At 43.4% G+C, this 25,381-nt stretch overlaps 1 protein-coding gene across 2 annotated transcripts in view; it reads left to right on the top strand.

Moving 5' to 3' along the window:
• Positions 1–25,381, top strand: part of upb1 (ureidopropionase, beta) — a 150,203-nt gene that overhangs the window by 18,864 nt on the left and 105,958 nt on the right. For both annotated transcript variants that reach the window (XM_059983320.1, XM_059983319.1), the window contains exon 2: positions 19,590–19,761. In XM_059983320.1, the coding sequence (XP_059839303.1) occupies positions 19,590–19,761 (172 nt within the window). The remainder of the gene's footprint in view (positions 1–19,589; positions 19,762–25,381) is intronic.

The raw sequence follows: 25,381 nt of genomic DNA, 5'->3' as shown, positions 1-25,381 counted from the left end.
CCTGGATTAGAGAGGGTGCAGAGGAGATTCACCAGGATGCTGCCTGGATTAGAGAGGGTGCAGAGGAGATTCACCAGGATGCGGCCTGGATTAGAGAGGGTGCAGAGGAGATTCGCCAGGATGCTGCCTGGATTAGAGAGGGTGCAGAGGAGATTCGCCAGGATGCTGTCTGGATTAGAGAGGGTGCAGAGGAGATTTGTCAGGATGCTTTCTGGTTTAGAAAGTAAATCATACGAAGATATGTTGAACTTTTCTCTTTGGAGAGAAGGAAGATGAGAGGTGATTTAATAGAGGTATACAAGGTAGAAACATAGAAACCTAGAAAACCTACAGCACAATACAGGCCCTTCGGTCCACAAAGCTGTGCCGAACATGTCCCTACCTTAGAAATTACCTAAGGCTACCCATAGCCCTTTATTTTTCTGAGCTCTGTGAGTCATCCAGGAATCTCTTAAAAGACCCTATCGTATCCGCCTCCACCACCGTTGCTGGCAGCCCATTCCACGCACTCACCACTCTCTGCATAAGAAAAAATTTACCCCTGTCATCTCCAATATACCTATTTCCAAGCACCTTAAAGCTGTACCCTCTCGTTCTGGCCATTTCAACGCGGGAAAAAGCCTCTGACTATCCACCCGATCAGTGCCTCTCATCATCTTGTACACCTCTATCAGGTGTATAAGGGGATGGGGTACATACTGAGTGACCTGTACATCTTGTTGATGCAAATATTTAATCAGTTCATCATGTGGCAGCAGCTCAGTGCATAGCAGACATGGTCGAGGGCTTCAGTTGTTTTTAAGATCAAATGCCATAATGGGGAAGAAATGGGATCTAAGTGACTTTGACTGTGGGATGATTGTTGGTGCCAGATGGGGTGGTTTGAGTATCTCCGAAACTGCTGACGTCCTGGGATTTTCAGAGAGAACGTTCCCTGGAGTTTACAAAGAATGGTGTGAAAAACAAAGATCATCCAATAAGCGGCAGTTCTGTGGGCGAAGGATTTCTTTTTGAGAGAGGACAGACGAGAATGACCAAACTGGTTCAAGCTGACAGGAAGGCAGCAGTAATTCAAGTAACAGTGGTGTGCAGAAGAGAACCTCAGAATGAACACGTCAAACTTTGAAGTGGACGGGCAACAGCAGCAGAAGACCATGAACACACACTCGACTGCTCTTTATTAGGTAGCTCCCATCGGTCACGTGGAGAGCTAGAGACTTCTTCCCAGGGCAAAAGTGGCTGATACGAGGGGGATAATTCTAACGTGATTGGAGGAGAGTATAGGGGAATGCTAAAGGTGTTGTTTTACACAGAGGGTGAATTGAATGCAATGCCTGGAGTGGTGGTAGAGGCAGATACATAAGGGACATTTAAGAGACTCTTAGATAGGTACTTGGGAAACGTTAGATTGACTTAGAGTTGCTCAGACCTTTCAACATTCAAAAGGTTTCAATGAGATCTCCCCTATCCTTCTGAATTCCAGTGAGTACAGACCCGGAGCTATCAAACATTCCTCGTATGATAACCCTCAATGACAAACTGCTCTGAAAGGCCATCTCATAGGCCTTAAAACTACCAGCCTCTTGAGATCCATTCCCAAGCAGATTTTCCCAGTCGACGTTTATGTTGTAAACTCTCATGCCCTTTTGATAACATTGCCCCTTTGACATGCCTTTTCTATTTCCTGTGGTTCATAATCCCAGCCACTGTTGGGAGGAATGTATATAACTACCATCAGCGTCCATTTACCTTCGCAGTTTCTTAACCTAACCCACAAGGATTCAACATCTTCCGATCCTTTTTAATGATTTGATACCATTCTTTACCAGCAGAGCCATGCCATCCCCTCTCCCGACCTTCCTAACCCGCCAATGCAACGTGTAACCTTGGACATTCAGCTCCCAACTAAAACCACCCTTCAGCCATGATTCAGTGATGGCCACAACATCATACCTGACAATCTGTAAAAGTGCAACAAGATCACCCACTTCATTTCTTATACTCCGTGCATTGAGATATAACACTTTGAGTATTGTATTTGCTACCATTTTTAATTCTGCATCCCTAATGCACTGACACTCACCCTGCTGGCTGCAATTATTTCCTATCATCTGCCTGCCCTTCCTGACAGTCTGACTGCACCATCCATCTTGTCCTGAGTCCCTCACTCCAGTTCCCAATCTATCTGGTCCAGGTGACTTCAGACCTTTCAGTTTCCCAAGAACATTCTCCCTAGTAATGGCAACTTCTGCACCCTGACACTCTTGATCTTCCACCATACGGCTAGTGTCTTCCATAGTGAAGACTGATGCAAAATACTCAATTTATCCGCCATTTCCTCTTCCCCCATTACTACTTCTCCAGCTGCAATCTCCAGTGGTCTGATTTCTTTTACTCTTTATATATCAGAAGAAACAGTTGGCTAGCTTAACTTTGTATCCCATCTTTTCTGTCTTTTTTTTTTAGTTGCCTTCTGTCAGCTTTTAAAAGCTTCCCAATCCTCTAACTTCCCACTAATTTTTGCTCCATTATATGCCCTCTCCTTGACCCTTATGTTTGCTTTGACTTCCCTCGTCAGCCTCATTGCATCATCCTGCCTGTAGAATATTCGTCTTCTTTGGGACTTATCTATCCTGCACCTTCCGAATTGCTCCCAGAAACTCCAGCCATTGCTGCTCTGCCATCAGCCCTGCCAGTGTTCCCTTCCAATCAACTCTGGCCTGCTACACTCTCCTGCCTGTGTAATGCCCTTTCCTCTACAGTAAAACTGATACATCTGATTTTAGCTTCTCCCTTTCAAACTGCAGGGTGAATTTAATCAGATGATCACTGGCCCCTACGGGTTCCTCTGCCTTAAGTATTCTAATCAATTCCAGTTCATTGCACAACACAATAGCTGTTCCCCTAGTGTGCTCAACCACAAGTGGCTCTAAAAAGCCATCTCGTAGGTGAAACCCCTTTCTCTGGGCGTCTCTGGAAATGTGACTCGTTAGGCCCCCACTAATAGCCACTGGACTCAGCGGCGAGAAACCCACCTTCCTTGGGCTTTGTGCATCTAGGAGTTTACCACTCTGATCCTGCCAAATCCGAGAGGTTGGGTCGGCTTGCCTGCCCAATCTGCTGTTTGTGTGAATGCTGTGTGATTTACTGGCCCCCCCCCCGCCCCCCGCAATCACCCGTCAGCGAGAAGTAACAGATCGTACGATCATAAAGAATGTTAACTTAAGCAAACAGTTATTAAAGAAAGAAAATAATGATAAGTGCCCATTTTACTTAAACAGTTACATGTGCACGGTGGAGTTCAAATCTTCCGGAGGCTGTTGTTTTCGATGTACACACTGCCACTTTCGAATGTCGCTCAAAATTCATCTCAAAAAATGGGGTCTGCCTCAGGAGTATTGGTCCTTCCTCCTTGAAGCCATTCATCGGCATAAAGCAGGGGCAGGGTTCAACAGGGACAGCATCCTCTACTATCTTCCCTCAGGTCTTCTCCCAGTCCCTGCCAACAAAGATGTTGGCCCACACCAGTGTCCCTCACAGAAATTCTCGTCCTGCGTTCTCTGGAACCATCTTCCAATTCCGCCATCCTGATTTGCGAACACCGCATTCCAAAATTCGAAGGTTTCAAAGGTACACCCTGAAATCCTTTTTCTCCGCAGCCATCCACGAAAACAGAGGAGTGCCCCAAAGAATGAATAGCAGTTAAATGTTAGAGCCCCAAACCCCGTCCACCCACACATCAGCAGCAGCAAAATGACAACACCCCCCCACCAGCAAAAAAAGCAACAGCACCCCCTCCGAGCATTCAAGTATGCAGCAAAGCATCAGTAAAGACACAGAACCCCAAAGATTACTTGTTCACCCATAATTCGCCCTAATAAGGGAAAGAGAGGTTTCACAGCGAGACGGGAGGCATGACAAACAACTCACTGATTTATGATGTTAAAAGTCTGTTGTGATGCTTTCTCTTTGCTCAAAAGAACTGGGGTTGTTGGGCACACAACCAGCGTCCAGCTCACTGCTTTCAATCTTCCGTCTCCCGCGACGCACCAGTTTTCTGCAGCAGCACGGCCTCGAGTCTGCCCACCTCCAGAGCCACGAAATCCCGGAACTCTGAAGGCACTCTAGTCTTCTCGGCTGTGTCCCTGGCATTTTGAATAGCGGCCGGTCATGAGACCCCGAGAGCGGGTCCCATTCCTGCAAAGAACCATAGTCGGCGTGTAATTCCAGGTCAGGGTCTTCAAAAGAACCCTGAGAGGGAAAAGTATTAATGATAAAAGTAGAGCTGTTTCCAAAGATGGCAGCAAATGAGTCGCCGTATCTCAGCTCAAACCCACACAGGCTGAAAACAGAACAGATTTCTCTTATAGAACTCTTAAAATTAAATACTTGTAACATAGCAGTAAAAATCTTAACCATTATGCAGGCATTCTACAAATTACCCCTCTTTAGATCCAGCACCAACTTGATTTTCCCAATCTACCTGCGTATTTGAAATCCCCCATGACCATCATAACTTTGCCCTTTTGACAAGTTCTCTATGTCACTTTGTAATTTGTAGCCCACATCCTGGTTATTGGTCAAGGCCTGTATATCACTCCCTTGCAGTTTCTTAGCTCTACTCACAAGGATTCTACACCTTCTCATCCTCCTTCAAAGGATTCAATTTCATTTTTTACCAACAGAGCCACACCACTCCATCTATATCCTTGGATGTTAAGCTCCCAGCTATGATCTTCCCTTAGCCACGACTCAGTGATGCCTACAATGTCATACCAGCCAATCTCTAACAGTGCTACAAGTCATCTACCTTATTCCATATATTCTATGCATTCAGGCATATCATCTCTAGTCCTGTATTCATCACCCTTTTTGATTTTGCCTCCCTTTTACATTGCAATTCATCCCGCTGATTGCCGTATCATCAGCCTGTTCCTGGTAGCAGTCTCACTACACATTGCCAGCCAACTGCCCCATCCTCAGCCCTATTGCTGCAGTTGCCATCTCCTCGCCAACTTCTGAACAGTGCCAGCAAACCTGCCTGTCAGGGTTTTGGTCCCCCTTGGCTTTGAGATTGAACTACAGCAGTCACTGAATGGGAGGATGAGAAGAAAAGGCATCTTCACACAGGCCTGTGATGGAAGATTTTAAAAGCAGCACCTCACGGTAGTTTTCGGAGTTTCATTGGGATTTGTCAGCAAGGGTGAATTAAAATAAGACAGGAGGGCAAGCCATTGTTGGAGTGGAGAGGCTTTGGCCAGGTAAGTATCTGGTAAGTTTTGCTGCTTATTCTTCGTTTCTTTTCTGTTAGGGCACAGTGAGTTTCAGGGTTCTTCATGTAAGTTGTGGGGATTCTGGGAGACCGCCCGCAGCCTCACAGATGGATGGATGCTGCCCTTTTGAGACATCTCCTTTTGACAATGTCCTCGATGGTGGCAAAGCTGGTGCCCGTGATGAATCGGGCTGAGTTTACAATGCTCTGCAGCTCTCTGTCATCATGTGCACTGGCCCCTCATCCCAGGTGATATTGCAACCAGTCTGAATACTCTCTACAGTAGATCTGTAGTAAGCTTTTTAGTCTCTGCTGACATACCAATTTTCCTCGAACTTTGCTGCCGGTTTGCCTTCTTTGTAATGGCCTCAATACTGTACGCTGGGTCTCAGATAGATCTTCAGAGATGCTCATAGCAAGGAACTTGAAACTGCTGATCCCTTGATGGTTCTCTCAACTTCGTCTTCCTGAAGCCCAAAGCTTAATACTTTCAAGCAAAGTCCACGTGGCTTCAAGAAAGAAAAATTGCATGAATATTTTTGTGAGTTTAAGACCATAAGATGCAGGAGCAGAATTAGCCATTTAGCCCATTGAGTCTGCTCTGCGTTTTCATCATGGCTGATCCAGTTTTCCTCTCAGTCCCAATCTTGCCTTCTCCCTGTACCAGTCAGGAATCTATCAACCAACTTCTGATCAAGATGGTGATGGTTTAGTCGCTAAAAGCTATCGCTCCGTTTTATTTCTTATCTCTGCGCTCCTTCTCTCCCTTTTTTCTTAAACTCCAAACTGTTAAAACTTTTTATTCTCCTGTCTGCCTGCAAATACGCCTGTTTTACAATGGCTTCAAAGACCACCAAGTCAGGGAAAAAGAAGTTCCTGTGGCCCACCCCCTGGGCAAAAACATTATCTCGATTTTGGACAGGATATAAAAGCTGAATTTAAGTCTTCTATCAGTTCATTTGATTTGAAATTGGATCAAATTAAGTCCATAGTGGTGCATCGTGCCCAACGTTTATCACATCTCGAGTCTGCCATGGACCGTCATTTTAAAGAGTTGGAAAACATTTGTTCTGGCTTGAGAGATCATAACGGCAAGCTAATATCCAAAGTTACTGATTTGGAAAGTGGGAGCAGACGTCAAAATCTCCGTATTCTCGGCCTGCCAGAGTTTATTGTACAGGGATCTCCCGCTGAATTTTTCTCCACTCTGCTATGTGAGATTTTTGGGAACGATATACTTTCGACTCTGCCCAAGATGGACAGCGCTCATCGTACCTTAGGGCCTATGCCGGAGCCGGGGCACAGGCCACATCCAGTAATTATTTGTTTTCATCGCTACCAGATTAAAGATCTCCTGATTAACGAATCCCTTCGGAGAGGGAAGTTGGAATACAAGGGTCAACCAATTTGTGTTGTCGAGGACTATGCTCCCCAAGTTCTGAGTCTGCGAGCCGAGATCAAAGAGGTCATGAAAGAATTATATAATCGCGGATTCAGGCCTTCCCTTCGATTTCCAACTCCCCTCCAAAAAGTGGAGGCAAAAAAAGGTGTAACAGCTTCAGAAGCTCAGAAATTTATCGATAGCCTCCCTGTGGCTTCAATTCCCTCAGATTCGGTCTAATTACTTATACTGGTGGAGAAGTACTTTTTTATTCCTGACCTTACTTTCTTAAGTTAGTAAAAAAATTTTCTTCATAGTTTCTCACGGGTAGGTTATTGGGTAAAATCTGTTCACTTGTTTTTATATTTTTTCTTAAACACTAGTTCTTTTTTTTTGGATTATTACCTTGATTTAAGCTTAATAAATTTTGGTGGAAGAATTTTTCTCTTCACTATGTATAACTTTGTAGTGCTAAAAGTTTTCTTTTTTGTAATTGATAAAAAATAGAGCTGATGATGATGTTGAGAGACAGGAAGTCGGATTATGGGGTGATTGTTTTTTGAAGAGCTTGCTGCTGCTTTCTGGAAGCTCTCTTGCTATGGGGTGCGAGGCAGGGGGAGGGAACTCTAACACCAATATTATGCATAGAACCTTTAGATATTTGTATTCAGGACATATTACTGTCCTGTTTTTCTTATTTTTTTTACTTCTGCCCCAGAGCTGTTACTCGAATTTCTGACAATGCTTATGCCTACTATCCTCTATCTGTTTTTTTTAGTTCGTTGAATTTTGTGAGCTGGAACGTTAAGGGATTGAACCATCCTGTTAAAAGAAGGAAGATGTTTTCACATCTTAAACAGCTTAATGCAGCCATTGCTTTTTTGCAAGAAACACACATTCACAGTTCTGGTAACTCTCGTCTCATGTCAAGATGGGTGGGGCAGCACTTTCATTCAACTTTTCAGGCTAAAGCCAGGGGGTCTGAATTCTTAGAAATCAAAATGTTCCCTTAGAGCTTCATAACAAAGTATCTGATACAAATGGTCGTTTTATTATTGTCTTGGAGAAATTATATAACAGACTGGTAGTCTTGGCTAACTTATACGCTCCCAATTTGGATGATGTGGAGTTTTTTGATCGTTTCTTCTCTTTATTGCCTGAGCTGAGTTCATATTCTCTCATATTGGGTGGTGATTTTAATTCTTGATTCGATCCAGTTTTGGTTCGATCGTCCTCTGTTCCTAGATTACCAAGTAAACCTGCTTTATCAATTCAGTCTTTTCTTTCTGTTACGTATCCGTAACTGGATAACTTACCAGCAAAGACAGAGAGGTCTGTTGAAGTCTGATGTCACTATTTTCAAACGTTTTTATTTATAAAGGGGCACAAAAGTAAGGTTAATGCAAACATTCAGATAATGCACGTCACCAATACGCAATCTAAAGCCCGGATATAGTCATAATCATCATTAATCTCGGCTGTTGTCTAGGGGATAATATTTTTGTCCATTGGAAATCTAAAGAGTCATTCAGAAGTCTTTCGAGGAATTGTTGGGTGTCACGTGTTTTAGAGGGATCGGTGAGAACGAAAAGGAGACTTGCCCGTATCTTTTGACCACTCCGTTAAATCAGGGGAGCGTTGGTTTCCCCGTTGTTAGTTCGAGGTCCCTCTCGGTATTATCAGCCACCCGCTCCCCAGGCAAAGGAGTTAGGAGCACACGTGGCGTTGAGTGGCTTCCAGCTCTCCCGGGAGCGTTGAGCGAGCAAGTTCCTCTGGTGCATCGCTCGGGTACTGCCTCCTGCAGTCCGCTTTTATCTTTACTTGCAGAGTTGTAGCTGTCCATCAAAGTAGGGGGATGCAATCTCCACTCCCACATGGCCTGAGGGTGTTCAGGTTCATGGTAGTTGTAACGTAGCTGGGACTTGCACGTGACACAGGTGCCTTTAAGAACAAATGGTCAAAACCGTTGCATTGTCTCTCACTTCCGAGTCCCGAATTAATAGCCATCTTGGGATTCTCCAGAAGGAGGGGGCTGCTCCCGCTCCTTCGGCCCCTCAGAGGTGTGGTACCTTCATAACATTTCCAATTATGGTATCTCTGATGTATGGCGATTTTTCCATCCAAATGTGAAAGATTATTCTTTTTTCACAAGTCCATCATACTTTTACTAGAATTGATTATTTTTAATTGATAATCAGCTGATTCCAGCTGTTCGCTCTTGTGACTATCGGAGTATATTGATTTCAGATCACGATCCAGTTACCCTGTCTATAATTCTTCCTGGTTTCCCCCAAGTGAATAAACATTGGCATTTTAATCTGACTTTGTTGTTGGATAATGATTTTGTAAAATTTATGGAGGACCAGATAACTTTTTTAAAAAATACTAACAGGTCATCTGAAACCTCAAGTCAGGTTGTCTGGGATGCAATGAAACCATACCTAGGGGCCAAATAATTTCATATACTGTGAATTTGAGTAGAAAGACCCAAAAAGTGTGATTAGATCTGGTCAATCAAATTAAAGCAACAGACCAACTGTATGCCCGGACTAAAGATCTGGGCTGTACAAGAAACAAATGGAACTTCAAACTAAGTTTGACCTTATTTCCGCTCACCCAGTTGAAAGCCAACTTCTGGAAATTAAGAGACAGTTTTATATCCATGGTGATTAATTCGCTAAATTTTTAGTCAACCAACTAAAGACGCTCTAAAGCTAAACAACGTATTACAAAAATTCAAATGGGAAATGAGAACATTACCTTGAATCATTCTGAATGACACTTTCAAGAATTACTATTCTTGACTCTATACTTCTGAATCTCTAAATGATATTTCTGTTGAGCAATTCTTAAATAGTTTAAGTATTCCTACACTTTCTGCTGATCTCAAAGCAAAATTGAATGAGTCAATATCATCAGAGTAAATATCCTCAGCTATTTCTATACTGCAGTCTGGTAAATCTCCTGGACCTCATGTGTTCGCTGCAGAATTCGCCTCAACTAATTTTAGTTTTATCAAACTCATTTAAACATGGTAAATTGCCAGCATCATTTAATGAGGCAAGTATCATTCTTTTAGCGAAAAGAAGCAAAGATCCATCAGGGTGTTCTTTGTACAGGCTGATTTCTTTGCTAGATGTTGATGTTAAAATTTTGGCTAAAGTTTTGGCCTGTAGATTGGAGAACATTCTACCCTTAATTATTTCTGAAGACCAAACTGGTTTTTATTAAAAATTGTCTCCCTTTTTTTAATATATGGCATTGATTTATTATCTTATACACACCTTCAGCTGGGATTCCTGAATGTGTCACTTCTCTAGATGCAGAGAAAGCGTTTGATCATCTGGAGTGGAACTATCTTCTTGTGGTTTTAGAAAAATTTGATTTTGGACAAAGTTTTATTACATGGATTAAATTGTTATATTCACATCCCGCTGCTTCTGTCTTGACCAATTCTCAGCAATCCCAACCTTTCAATCTTAAACGTGGCACCTGGCAAGAGTGCCCTTTTAAGTCCCTTAATTTTTGATCTGGTCATAGAGTCAATGGCGATTGCATTTCGTAGTTGTGCTGAATTGACTGGGTTTTGGAGTGGGGGGGCTGTTGAGCACAAAGTCTCTCCTTGTGCTGATGATCTTTTTCTTCTTATATCAAACCCGACTACCTCCTTATCCCCAATGTTTTCACTCCTTAACAAAATTAGCCAGCTTTCCAGATACAAACTTAATTTACATAAGAGCGAACTCTTGCCAATAAACAGAGAAGCACAAATATTAGGATTTCATAACCTCCCTTTTAAAGTAGTAAATAATCAATTTACTTACGTTGGCATTACTATAACAAGGAAGTATAAGTATCTTTTTGGAGAAAATTTAACTAATCTTTTAAATCATACAAAACAGTTTAGCACAGTGGTCACCCTTGCCCATGTCTCTGATAGGTTGAATTAATGTTGTTAAAATGTATATCTTTCCTAAATTTTTATACTTATTTCAAACTTTACCAATTTTTATTTCTAAAGCTTTTTTTTTAACTCGTTAGATTCTATTATTTCATCCTATCTATGGAAGGGCAAATGTCCCAGACTAAATAAAGCTCACCTTCAAAATCCTAAAAGAGTAGGTGGTATGACCTTGCCAATTTTCAGTTATATTACTGGGCAGCCAACATACGTTGTCTTATCTTTTGGTCTTACGTTTATAATCAGTCGGACTGCCCAATATGGGTGGCAATGGAGTTGAACTCCAATAAGAATCTCTCCATCTCCACACTTCCTTGCCATTTGCCGAAATCAATTGTTAATCCACTTATCAGACGCACTCTGAGAATATGGGCTCAGTTCAGAAAATATAATGGGATTCATGGTTTCTCTCCCTCTAGTCCTATTCTACATAATCATCTTTTTCAGCCTTCTATGCAGGATTTAACATTTCTAGACTGGCACAGAAAGGCCATTAGGTGCTTTGAAGATCTTTTCACAGACAAGTGCTTTGCAACTTTTAAATAACTGTCTGTAAAGTTTGGCCTATCTAACACTCATTTCTTTAGATATCTCCAAATTAGACATTTTATCAACCCTTTAATACCAAACTTTCTGAGGCACCCAATAAAAATGTTGTGGATTTGTTCTTCATATGAACCCATTGGGTAAAGGTTTAATATCTACTATTCGAGATATGTTAACGATGTTGAAGCGAGCCCCCTTGACAAAATTAAAACTGCCTGGGAGCATGATTTAAAGTTTCCTCTGTCCAACGAGTTTTGGGATTCAATTCTCAAGTCAGTTAATTCAATTTCTCTATGTGCTCGCCACTGCCTTTTACAGATCAAGGTTGTACACAGGGTTCATATGTCTAAAACTAAATTATTGCGCTTCTATCCTGATATTAGTCCCTGTTGTGTCAAGTGTAAAGAAGGTGAGGCTTCCCAATTTCTTATGTATTGGGCTTGTCCTAGCTTGGAGAAATTCTGGAGAGATGTCTTTTTAACTTTATCTCATATACTTAATTGCTACTTGGAACCTAACCCTCTGATTGCTCTCTTCAGTACTTCGGGAGAAGTTGACATGTATCTGACTCGGACTAAGTGTGGTACATTGTCTTTCGCCTCTCTTTTGGCCAGGCGTGCGGTCCTTCTTAGGTGGAGAGATGCTGCCCCCCCACTCATGCTCAATGGCTCAGAGATATTATGTCCTGCTTAGACCTTGAAAAGATTCATTATTCATTTCTTAATTCAGACATAAAGTTCCAAAAGGTGTAGGAACCTTTTCTTGAATATTTTCATAATTCCCATTTAGATTAAGGGTGCATCCCTCCCTTTTTTCTTTTGCATTTAAATCCCTTACTTCCAGCTTCTTTCGGTTAAGATTTACGGGTTTTTTTGATGTGTAAACATATTATAGCTCAGGTAGTAGGCAAAATACAGCTCTGTGGTGATAAAAGTTCTAATTAACTTTTTTAATACATCGTAAGGTTGGCTTGGAGTTGGGTAGTGGTAACTAACTATAGGATTTCACTATGGGTGCTTTTTCTTAATTGTTATGAACTGTACATTTGATACGTTTGTTCTGCATTGTATAAACCTTTTTTACTGTTTTTTTGTTTTGTCGCATTGTAGAAATTTATTTAAAAAATAAATTTAAAAAAAATCTCTCAACCTCTGCCTTAAGTACACATAAAGTCTTGGCCTCCATAGCTGCCTGTGGCAATTAATTCCACAGATTCCTCACTTTCTGGCTAAGGAAATTCCACCTCATCTTTGTTATAAAAGGATGTCATCTATTCTGAGGCTGTGAACTCTGGATGTTTCCAGCCTCAGGAAACATCCTCTCCACATTCACTCTATCAAGGCCTTTCATCATCTGTCAGGTTTTATTCTTCTGAATTCAAATGCTATCTGTTGTAAATCTAGTCAAGAAGAAAAGAAGAGCTTTCAAAAGGTTCAATAATAGATCTAGAAGATTATAAGGCTAGCAGGAAGGAATTTATGAATGAAATTAGGAGAGCCAGAGGGGTCATGAGAAGGCCTTGACAGACAGGATTAAGGAAAACGCCAAGGCATTCTGCAAGTATGTTAAGAGCAAGAGGATAACACATGAGAGAATTGGACCAATCAAGTGAGACAGTGGAAAAGTGTGTATGGAACCAGAGGAGATAGCAGAGGTATTTAATGAATACATTGCTTCAGTATTCACTATGGAACAGGATTTTGGTGATTGTAGTGATGACCTGCAGCAGACTGAAAAGCTTGAGCATGTAGATATTAAGAGGATGCACTGGAGCTTTTGGAAAGCATCAAGATGGATAAATCACCAGGACCGGATGGGATGTACCCCAGACTACTGTGGGAAGCGAGGGAGAAGGTTGCTCAGCCTCTGACGATGATCTTTGTATCATCAATGAGGATAGGACTAGTTCCGGAGGATTGGAGGGTTGCGGATGTTTCTGTTATTCCAGAAAGGGAGTAGGGATATTCCAGGAAATTATAGGCCAGTGAGTCTTACTTCAGTGGTTGGTAAGTTGATGGAGAAGATCCTGAGAGGCAGGATTTATGAACATTTGGAGAGGTATAATATGATTAGGAATAGTCAGCATGGCTTTGTCAAAGGGCAGGTCATGTCTTACAAGCCTGATTTTTTTTTAAGATGTGACTAAACACATTGATGAGGGAAGAGCAGTGGATTAGCGTCTTTGGATTTCTTGAAGGCATTTGATAAGGTACATGCAAGGCTTATTGAGAAAGTAAGGAGGCATGGGATCCAAGGGGATATTGTTTTGTGGATCCAGAGCTGGCTTGCCCACAGAAGGCAAAGAGTGGTTGTAGATGGGTCACATTCTGCATGGGGGCCGGTGACCAGTGGAGTACCTCAGGGATCTGATCTGAGACCCCTACTCTTAGTGATTTTTATAAATGACCTGGATGAGGAAGTGGAGGGATGGGTTAGTACATTTGCTGATGACACAAAGGTTGGAGGTTGGATAGTATGGAGGGCTGTCAGAGGTTACAGCAAAACTGGGCTGAGAAGTGGCAGATGGAGTTCACCCCAGATAAGTGTGAGATGGTTCATCTTGGTAGGTCAAATATGATGGCAGAATATAGTATTATTGGTAAGACTCTTGGCAGTGTGGAGGATCAGAGGGATCTTGGGGTCTGAGTCCATAGGACACTCAAAGCTGCTGCGCAGGTTGACTCTGTGGTTAAGAAGGCATGTGGTGCATTGGCCTTCATCAATCGTGGGATTGAGTTTAAGAACTGAGAGGTAACGTTGCAGCTATATAGGACCCTGGTCAGACCTCATTTGGAGTACTGTGCTCAGTTCTGGTCGCCTCACTACAGGAAGGATGTGGATACTATAGAAAGGGTGCAGAGGAGATTTACAAGGATGTCGCCTGGATTGGGGAGCATGCCTTATGAGAATAGGTAGAGTGAATTCACCCTTTTCTCCTTGGAGCAACCGAGGATGAGAGGTGACCTGATAGAGGTGTATAAGATAATGAGAGGCATTGATCATGTGGATAGTCAGAGGCTTTTTCCCAGGGCTAGACTCCTGGATAGGTACATGGAGCTTAAAAAAATAGAGGGCTGTGGGAAAGCCTAGGTAATTCTAAGGTAAGTACATGTTTGGCATAGCTTTGTGGGCCGAAGGGCCTGTATTGTGCTGTAGGTTTTCTGTGTTTCTATGAATACGGCCCAGAACCATCAAACACTCTTCATGTGACAAGCCATTCAATCCTAGAGTTAGTTTTGTGAGTCTCCTTCGAACTATCTCTAATTGCAGCGCATCCTTTCTAAGATAAGAGGCACAAAACTGCTTACAACACTCCAAGTGAGTCCTCATTAGTGCTTTATAAAGTCTCAACATTATATCCTCATTTTATATTCTTGTCCTCTTGAAATGAATGCTAACATTGCATTTGCCTTCCTCACCACAGATTCAACCTGCAAATCAACCTTTAGGGAACCCTGCACAAGGATTCCCCAAGTCCCTTTGCGTCTCAGCTTTTTGAATTTTTTCTCCATTTGGAAAATAGTCAACCCTTTCATTTTTCTCTTCCAAAGTACGTGACCGTGTACTTCCCGACACTGTATTCCATCTGCCACTTCTTTGTCCATTCTGCTGATCTGTCAAAGTCCTTCTGTAGCCCCTCTACTTCCTCAGAAGTACATGCCCCTCCATCTATCTTCATATTGTCTGCAAACTTTGCAACAAAGCCATCAACTGAATCATCCAAATCATTGACATATAATGTAAAAAAAAGTCTGTCCTAACACAGACCCCTGTGGAACACCACTATTCACTGGCAGCCGGCCAGAAAAGGCTCCCTTTATTCTTAGTCCTTGCCTCCTGCCAATCACCCACTGCTGTATCCATGCTTGAATCTTTCCTGTAATACCATGGGCTCGTAGCTTGTTGATCAGCCTCATGTGTGTCACCTTGTCAAAGGTCTTCTGAAAATTCAATACACATCAACTGATTCTCCTTTATTCTGTTGTAATTTTTTCAAAGAATTCCAACAGATTTGTCAAGCAAGATTTTCCCTTGAGGAAACTAAGGCCTATTTCAACCTATTTGCCTCCAAGTACCATGAGACCTCATCCTTATTAATTAACTCCAACACCTTCCCAACCACTGAAATCAGATTAACTGGTCTATAGTTTCCTTTCTTCTGCCTCTTTGCCTTTTTGAAGAAAAGAGTGACATTTGCAATTTCCAGGCTCTAGTGATTCTTCAAGATCATCACTAATTTCTCCACAATGTCTTCAGCCATCTCTTTCAGAACTCTGGGGTGTACAACATCTGGTTCAAGTGGCATAAGACCTTTCAGTTTCCCAAGAATCTTCTCTCTAGTTACAGTAACTTCACACACTTGATGGCCCCTGACACCTAGAACTTCCACTATATTGCTAGTGTCTTCCCGAGTGAAGATTGATGCAAAATTCAGTTCATCCACCATTTTACAGCAGTCTAAATATCCACACTTGCCTCTCTTTTACACTTTACCTGAAGAAACGTTTGGTACCCTCTTTAATATTATTGGCTAGCTTACCTTTGTATTCCATCTTCACGCTTTTAATGACCTTCTGTTGGTTTTGAAAAGCTTCCCAATCCTCTAACTTCCCATAAGCCCTCTCTTTGGCTTTGATGCTGGCTTTGACTTCTCGTTAGCCCACTTTCTGTCACCATTCCCTTAGAATACTTCTTCCTCTTTAGGATGTACATATCCAGTGCCTTCCAAATTGCTTCCAGAAACTCCAGCTGTCATCCCTGCCAGTGTTCCTTTCCAATCAATTCTGGCCAACTCTTCACTCATGCCTCTGTAACTCTCTACTCCGCTATAATACTGATACATCTGACTTTCGCTTCCCCTTCTTAGATTCCTGGGTGAATTATATCATACTATGATCACTTGCTCCTAAGATTACTTCTACCTTAAGCTCTCTAATCAATTTCTGGTTCATTGCACAACACCCAACCCAGAATAGCAGATGCTCTGGTGAGCTCAACCACGAGCTGCTTCAAAAAGACATCTTGTCGACACTCTAGAATTTTCTCTCCTGTAAGCCAGCACCGACCTGATTTTCCCAATGTACCTGCGTATTAAAGTCCTCCATGACTTTTGTAACATTGCCATTTTGGTATGTATTTTCTATCTTCCATTGTAGTTTGTAGGTGACATCCTCACTACTGTTTTGAAGGCATGTATACAAATCCCATCAGGGTCTTTTTACCCTTGCAGTTCCTTAACGTTCCCTAATTTGGGAATAAAGGGGCCTTTTCCGGTTGGCTGCCAGCGACCAGTGGTGTTCCTCGGGTCAGTATTGGGACCGCTGCTTTTCACATTGTTTGTCAATGATTTGGATAGTGGAATTGATGGCTTTGTATCAAAGTTTGTGGATGATACGAAGATAGGGTGGAGGGGTAGGTAGTGCTGAGGAAGCAATGTAATTGTAGTCGGACTTAGAAGAATGGGCAAAAGGAATCCAGTGTTAGGAAATCTACGATGATTCATTTTGGTAAAAGGAACAGCAGTGCAGTCTATTATCTAATTGAGGTAAAAATTCAAACACCAGGAGAGCAGAGTCCTTGTGCAAGACTCCCGGAAGGTTAATTTACAGGATGAGTCTGTGGTAAGGAAGGCGAATGCAATATTAGCATTTACTTCAAGGGGAATAGAATATAAAAACAAGGAGATAGTGATAAGACACTATTCAGGCCACATTTGGAGTAGTGTCAACAGTCTTGGGCTCCATAACTCAGAAAGAAAGTGTCTTTGGGGAGAGTCCAGAGGAGATTCACATGTATGATCCTGAGAATGAAGGGGTTAACAAATGAGGAGTGTTTGGCAGCTTTGGGCCAGTATTCACTGGAATTTAGAGGAATGTGGGGGGAATCTCATTGAAACCTACCAAATGTTGAAAGGACAAGATAGGATGGATGAGGAGAGGATGTTCCCAATGGTGGGGGTATCGAGAACAAGAGGGCACAGCCTGAAAATTGATGCAAGAGGATTTTTTTTTTTTAGCCAGAGAGTAGTAAACCTGTGAAATGTTCTGCCACAGACTGCAGTGGAGGCCAAGTTCATGGGTATATTTAAAGTGAAAGTTGATAGTTTCCTGATCGGTCAGGGCATCAAAGGATATGGTGGGAAGGCAGGAGTATGGGGTTGAGTGGGATCTGGGATCAGCCATGATGAAATGGTGGAACAGACTCGATGGGCTGAATGGCCTAGTCCTGCTCCTATGTCTTATGGTCTTAGTTTTGCCCACAATGATTGAACACCTTCCAACCCTATGTCACCTCTTTCTAATGACTTGACGGCAGAGCAATGCTGTCCGCTCTGCCTTCCTTGCTATTCTTTCAATCCAAAGTGTATCCTTGGACATTAACGTCCCAGCTATAATCTTCTTTCAGCTATGATTCAGTAATACCTACACCATCATACCTGCCAATCTGCAAGTATGCTCCAAGTACATCTACCTTGTATACTGCACACATTCAGATACACCTTCTGTCCTGTATTCACCCCTTTCGATTTTGCCCGCCTTTTACATTGCAACTTATTGTGTTGACTGCAGTTTTACCCTGTCAACACATTGCCTCTGTTTGTAAACCAGTTGCCTCATCCACCTTTCCTACGAATCCTCTTGCACTGAAATGGAGGCAGCTTGGGGCATGAGTTGCACCATGCTCAACCTTTTGATTCCTGACCTTGTCTTGAGATCTCACCAACATCTGCCTCCACAACCTCTCCTTGAACTGTTCTGGCACTGGTTCCCATCCCCCTGCAACTCTAAACTCCCTGTTGCAGCATTGACAAACCTTCCCACTAGGTTATTAGTCCCCATTCAGTTCAGGTGCAAACTGCCCCTTCTGTACAGGCCCCACCTTCCCTGGAACAATGATCCAAAAACTTTATGCCCTCCCTCCTACACCAACTCCTTAGCCACATGTTAAACTGTATGATCTTTCTACTTCTGGTCTCACTAGCATGTGGCATGGGTAGCAATTCTGAGATCACAGCCCTAGAGGTCCTGCCCTTTAAATTAGCACCCAACTCCCTATTCAGAACCTGGTCACTTCCCTACTCACGTCATTGGTACCTACATGGACCACGACCTCTGGCTGTTCGCCCTCCCACTTAAGAATGCTGAGGACTCGATCCAAGAAGCCCTGGGCCCTTGCACCCTGGAGGCAACATAACATCCAGGAATCTCATTCTAGTCCACAGATCCACCAGTCCGTTCTCTTAACTAATGAACCCCGTATCACCGCAGCATTCCTCTTCTCCCCCTCTGAGTCACAGAGCCAGTCTCAGTACCAGAGACACAATCACTGTGTCTTGTTCTGTTAGGTCATCCCCCTGACAGGATCCAAAGTGACATGTCTGTGGTTGAAGGGGGTGGCCACAGGGTTTCTCTGCAATGGCTCCTTAATTCCTTTCCCCTTCCAGACTGTCATCCACTTTCCTGTGTCTTGCACCTTGGCTGTAACTGTTTCCTCTCTATCAACCCCTCGGCCTCCCGAATGTTCCAGATTTTATCCAGTTTCAGCTCCCAACTCCTTAATGCAGTTTGTTAAAAGCTGCAGCTGGATGCACTTCTCACAACTGTTGTCGTCAGGGACACCAGGAGGTCTCCCTGCCTTCCCAAATCCCGCAAGAGGAACATTCAGCTATCCTGCCTGGCATCTCTACTGTGCAGATAACAAGACGAGTTTTTCTCTGAGTGAAGCCTCGAGGAGCTGAAGCTGTACGATCACCACTCTGACAATGGCCACTGCGCTTGCCCCGGCTTCCTTTAGTTTGCTGTTACTGATGAATCCTAAACACCGATTGGTCGCAGGTCAAAGCTCTTTCTGGCTGCCGCGACCCACTACTTCCTTTTATCGTCGATCAGTGGTCCCCTCCTCTCCAAACTTCCAATGTCCAGGTTGACCTCTGGTCAAACTCTTAAGGAAGTGACAAACAGAGGTGATAGGGAGGACAAACTGTGACTGTAGTTTTGGTTTTCCAAAAGGATGCCACAAAATATAAACTAAAACTTACGGGAAGTGTGAGGTTTCATGGGTAGAAGGTGGATTATCACATAGAGGACAGAAAGTCGGAATGAATGGGTCTTTGTTTCCGGCTGTAAAGATGTACAGTGTCGGAAGGATTAGTTCTTGTCTCTGAATTATCTACAATTGTTATTAATGACTTGGGAGAGAGGGTCAGGTTTCCTAGCTCGCTGATGTTACAGAGGTAGATGGGAAGACATGCTCCCCTGATGATATTTAAGGACAAGGTGCTGGGAGGAGAGGTATCTGCAATGTGATTAGATCATCTGATCAAGGTAATGCAGGAAATGAAGCTGAAGCAAAATATTCTTGTACATCTTCATTAAATAAATCTTCGAGCTTTTGGCACTTGATAAACATTTGTTTTGGGTTTCTTTCAGGAAGTTGGATTTGCCAGAGTGTGCTGTGGCAGCATCCCAGGAGAAGGATTTTGAACTGCAAGGTTTTGGGTTTGAGGCAGCCACAGAGCAACTCCGACAGCCACACATTATCAGAGTGGGACTTGTTCAGAACAAGATCGTCCTTCCCACTGACTCGCCAGTGTCTGAGCAGGTGTGCCTGTTAACGTTTAAACTGAGCCAGTTGATGCCCCATTTGTGATAATGGCTGTGGTATTTCCAACTCTGTTGATATCAAATTAGGCAGCACATCAGTCTTTCCCATCATAACAGGTTTAACCTGATCAGCCCAACCTATGCCTCTTTAATCCTTGGACAGATTCACATTTTCCTTAAATGTATGCATGCTACTCAGTCAGTTTTGGTCCAGGTCCAGGTTAATTTCGTGTATAGAAAGCAGAGCATTTCTTCCGCCTCGTCATAGTTGGTCTTGTTTAGGGGCCCTGAATGTCTTTCAGATCCATCTGAGGGCAGGAGCTCGATGATGGGTTTAACTTCTCCACTCTGCAATCAGCCTTCCCTGCTACTGCTTTCCCAGCAGACCCTTGTGCAGTATTTCCAGTGCAGTCAAACTTGATGGAAATATATAAAAAACACTAAATGCTGGCAAAACTCAGCAGGCCAGACAGCATCTATGGGAGGAGGTAGTGACGACGAGGAGGATGAAATATACGTCCCTTTCAGTTCCGTATCTCAAGAATGCTAGTACCCGCTTTCTGTGTTTCATATGCCTTTTAGTCTGTGTCCTTATGATTTGTGAATCTATTATGTACACTGACTGTGAGAAAATCTTATGTGATTTACTCCCTTTGTTTAACAAGTAGGGAAGTTATAATTGTTTTCATTGTAGCTGATGGCTGTGTTTATGGAGCTGCAGGTTCAGCAGTTGGTGATCAATGGAGGAGCTCTGAGGAGGAGATAAATTGTAGGGTAGGAATTCGCGTGGTTGATTCGTACCGGAGAGTAAGTTATAGCTTTATCGGTGGAACTGAGGAATAAGAAAGGTATGACCAACCAGCAGTCCGCAGGATTTAGAGGAGCTCAGACTCTTACAAGAAACATAAGGTTGTGATAGTAAGTGATTTTAACTTTCCATGTATTGACTGGGACTCCCATACTGTAAAAGGGCTGGATGGGATAGAGTTTGGAGGGTGCAGGCCTCTCCTTCACACGTTCTACCGGTCTGCTGTCGCCGGGACAATCTTCCATGCTGTGGTGTGCTGGGGCAATGGCATCAACACGGGTGATGCCAACAGGCTCAATAAACTGATTAGAAAGGCGGGCTCTGTCATAGGAGTCAAACTGGACACACTGGAGGGTGTGGTAGAACAAAGGACCCCACGGAAAATCCTAGCAATTCCTTACAGTGTTTCTCACCCTCTGCATGCCTCCTTGGCTGAACGGAGGAAGACAACTGAGCTGCTGCTCCAAGGAGGTCATTCTTACCCTCGGCCATTAGACTCTACAATGAGTCAACCTATAGCCGGGGAAGTGATGACCCCCCCACCCCCCATTAGACTGTGGTAACTTATTTTTTATTCTTTCTTACTTATCTTCCTGTGTTTGTATATCTGTGCACTTGTAATGCTACCATGACACTGTAATTTCCTGTGGCTCTAGCAGGCAAGCTGAAGGACAATCCCAAGGGCTTCTACAGAAATGTTAAAAACAAAAGGGACAGAGTTGTTCCTCTGGAAAATCAGAATGGTAATCTATGTGTGGAGCCAAAAGAGGGGTGGGGGGGGAGATCTTAAATGGATGTTTTGAATCTATTTACTCGGGAGATGGACGGAGTCTACAGAAGTGAGGCAAAGCAGCAGCGAGGTCACGGGGCCTAATCACTTTACAGAGGAGGAGATGCTTGCTGTCTTGAGGTAAATTAGGGTGGGCCGATCTCCAGGGACCGATGAGGTATTCCCCCGACCATGTGAGGGGGGGCGGCAATTGTACAAATTGCAGAGGCCCTAGCAGAGCCATTTAAATCAATTCATTTAAATTAAATCAATCTTAGCAGCAGGTGAGATACCGGAGGGTTGGAGGATAGCTAATGTTGTTCCGCTGCTTAAAATAAACCAGGATTTTTGTGGCTAGTGAACCTCACATCAGTAGTGGGAAAGTTATTGAAAAGTACATGGAGATGTCACAGGTTTACTTATTTAGCGATATAGGACAGAGTAGGCTCTTCTGGCCCTTCAAGATACACCACCCCATCAACCCCCAATTAACCCTAACTTAATCATGGGATATGAGTATTTGGAGAGACAGCGACTGATTAGGGATGGTCAGCATGGCTTTGATATGGTAGGTCATGTCTAACCAATCTTAAAGAGTTTTTCAATGAAGTTACCAGGAAAGTTGATGAAGGCAAAGCAGTGGATGTCTACATGGACTTTAGCAAGGCATTTGACGTGGTCTCATATGAGGGCTTGGTCAGGAAGTTTCAGTCGCTTAGAATTTAAGTTCATTAATTTGGATTAGACATTGGTTTTGTGGGGGAAGCCAGAGAGTGGTAGTAGAGGGTTGCCTTTCTGACTGGAGGCCTGGGACTAGTGGAGTGCCACTGGGATCGTTGCTGGGTCTGTTGTTGTTTGTCATCTGTATCAATGATCAGGTATATAACATGGTTAGATAGATCAGCAAAATTGCAGATGACCCCAAGATTGGGGGTGTAGTGGACAGTGAGGGAGGCTAACATGGCTTGCAGAGGGAACTGGATCAGCTGGAGAAATGGGCTGAAAAATGGCAGATGGAGTTTAAGTGTGAGCTGTTGTACCTTGAGGACAGGCCAGGGTAGGACTTGCACGTTGAGTGGTAGTACAGTGGGATCAAGGAATGCGGATGTGTCGCTGGTTTATTTATTTTGTGGTACCCCAGCAACCACGCTACCCTATCCTAGTCACAGGACAGTTTACAGTCACCAACTAAACCACCCAGTACATCTTTGGATCGTGGGAGGATACCAGAGGACCCGGGGAAACCCTCATGTATGTTCCATGAGGGGGGACGTACAGAGACTCCATGCAGAACAGCACCGGAATTGAACTCCAAACTCCAGAATGCTCTAAGCTGCAGTAACATTGCACTAAGAACGGCACCACCATGGCTTAAGGTAGACGGGTTGTAAAGAGAGCTTTTGCCATGTTGGCCTTCATAAATCAAAGTACAGAAGGTGGGATGTTGATGTTAATGAGATCATAATATTTCTCTGTAATCTTTCAAGGATGTTGCCAGGACTGGGGAGGACCTGAGATATAAGGAGAGATTGAGTAAGTTGTTCATTGTTCCCTAGAACTTAGAAGATTGAGGGGAGATTTGATAGAGGTGTACAAAATTATGAGAGGCATAGATAGAGTTAATGGAAGCAAGCTTTTTTTCCATTTAGGTTGGCTCAGACTACAACAAGGGTTAAGTGTGAAAGCTGAAATGTTTAAGGGGAACCAAGGGAAAATTCTTCACTCAGACGGTGGAACAAGTAGCCAATGCAAGTGGTAGATGCGATTTTGATTTCAACGTTTAAGAGCAGTTTGGATAGGCGTGTGGATAGGATGGGTATGGAGGGCTATGGTCCCGATGCAGGTCAATGGAACAAAGAAATTAAATGGTTCAGCATGGGCTAGATGGGCTGAATGGCATGTTTCTGTGACTGACTAAATCACTGAGCATTTGCTTAAAATGTAATAAAGATTGTAAACGCAATATACTGGAGATGATGGATAGAAAATTTATGCTTGGCTTCTGTGAGAGTCGACTTATGAGATTAATGAGCTTGACTCTGTGTGTGTGTGTGTGTGTGTGTGTGTGTGTGTGTGTGTGTGTGTGTGTGTGTGTGTGTGTGTGTGTGTGTGTGTGTGTGTGTGAGAGAGAGAGAGAGAGAAAGAAAAGTTGGACTTGAAGTGATGAACTTATGTTTCGGAACTCCAAAACATAAAACTAATTGTAAAAACAACAAAGGAGATGGGGGATAACTTGTGTATGTTTGATTTCTTTTCTCTCTGAGCGTGGCATGCGTGTATCTCCTGGTTGAGTGATGACATATCCCTTCCACATGCTTTTACATTGAACTTGCAATGCATTATGTAAACAACAAAGAATGCCTAAACAAAATGGAAACATAGAAAACCTACAGCGCAGTACAGGCCCTTCGGCCCACAAAGCAGTGCCGAACACATACGTACTTGGAAATTACCTGGGGTTACCCATAGCCCTCTATTTTTCTAAGCTCCACGTACCTATCCAGGAGTCTCTTAAAAGACTCTATCATATCTGCCTTTACCATCGTCGCTGGCAGCCCATTCCACGCACTCGCCATTCTCTGCGTAAAAAAAAACTTATCCATTTCAGCCCTGGGAAAAAGCCTCTGACTATCCACACGATCAACGCCTCTCATTATCTTGTACACCTCCATCAGGTCACCTCTCATCCTCTGCCGTTCCAAGGAGAAAAGGCCGAGTTCACTCAACCTACTCTCATAAGGCATGCTCCCCAATCCAGGCCACATCCTTGTCAATCTCCTCTGCACCCTTTCTATAGTTTCCACATCATTCCTGCAGTGAGGCGACCTGAACTGAGCACAGTACTCCAAGTGGGGTCTGACCAGGGTCCTATGTAGCTGCAACATTACCACTCGGCTCTTAAACTCAATCCCGTGGTGATGAATGCCAATGCACCGTATGCCTTCTTAACCACAGAGTCAACCTGCACAGCAGCTTTGCATGTCCTGTGGACTCGGACCCCAAAATCCCTCTGATCCTCCACACTGCCAAGAGTCTTATCATTAATACTATAATCTGCCACCATATTTGACCTACCAAAATGAGCCACCTCACACTTACCTGGGATGAACTCCATTTGCCACATTTCAGCCCAGTTTTGCATCCTATCAATGTCTTGCTGTAACCTCTGACAGCCCTCCACACTATCCACAACACCACCAACCTTTGTGTCATCAGCAAATTTGCTAGTCCATCCCTCCACTTCCTCATCCAGGTCATTCATAAAAAGCACAAAGATTAATGGTCCCAGAACAGATCCCTGAGGCACCCCACTTGTCACCAACCTCCATGCAGAATATGACCCGTCTACAACCACTCTTTGCCTTCTGTGGGCAAGCCAGTTCTGGATCTACAAAGCTATGTCCCCTTGGATCCCATGCCTCCTTACTTTCTCAATAAGCCTTGCATGGGGTCCCTTATCAAATGCCTTGCTGAAATCCATATACACTACATCTACTGCTCTACCTTCATCAATGTGTTTAGTCACATCCTCAAAAAATTCACTCAGGCTTGTAAGGCACGACCTGCCCTTGACAAAGCCATGCTGACTCTTCCTAATAATATTGTGCCTCTCCAAGAATTTACAACATTACTGAAATATTAAATACACAGCAGAACTATTCTCAAAATTTAAGTCCAGAGAACGTCGCTGATGAGGCTGATTTATTGATTGATTGAGATACAGTGCAGAATAGGCCCTATGGCCCTTCAAGTCACACTGCCCAGCAGACCCCTGATTTAATCCCAGTGTAATCACAGGATGATTTACAGTGACCAATTAACCTATCAACCAGTGTGACTTTGGATGTGGGAGGAAAGCGGGGCACCTGGAGGAAACCCACGTGGTAATGGGGAGGACGTCAGTAGGTAATGAAACGTAGGTGGCACGATGGTCTGATGAGTGAGTGTTTGCTGACTGCACAATGTTCAGTTCCATTTACAGTCCCAGCAAGTGAAGCAGCCAGAACCCACACAACAGATGGGTCATCGCTAATGAGTAGA

This window comes from Hypanus sabinus, chromosome 10 (genome assembly GCF_030144855.1).
Source record: "Hypanus sabinus isolate sHypSab1 chromosome 10, sHypSab1.hap1, whole genome shotgun sequence".
NCBI lineage: Eukaryota > Metazoa > Chordata > Chondrichthyes > Myliobatiformes > Dasyatidae > Hypanus > Hypanus sabinus.
The sequence above is the reverse complement of the archived record's forward strand: the minus strand, read 5'-3'. Positions and strand labels throughout refer to the sequence as shown.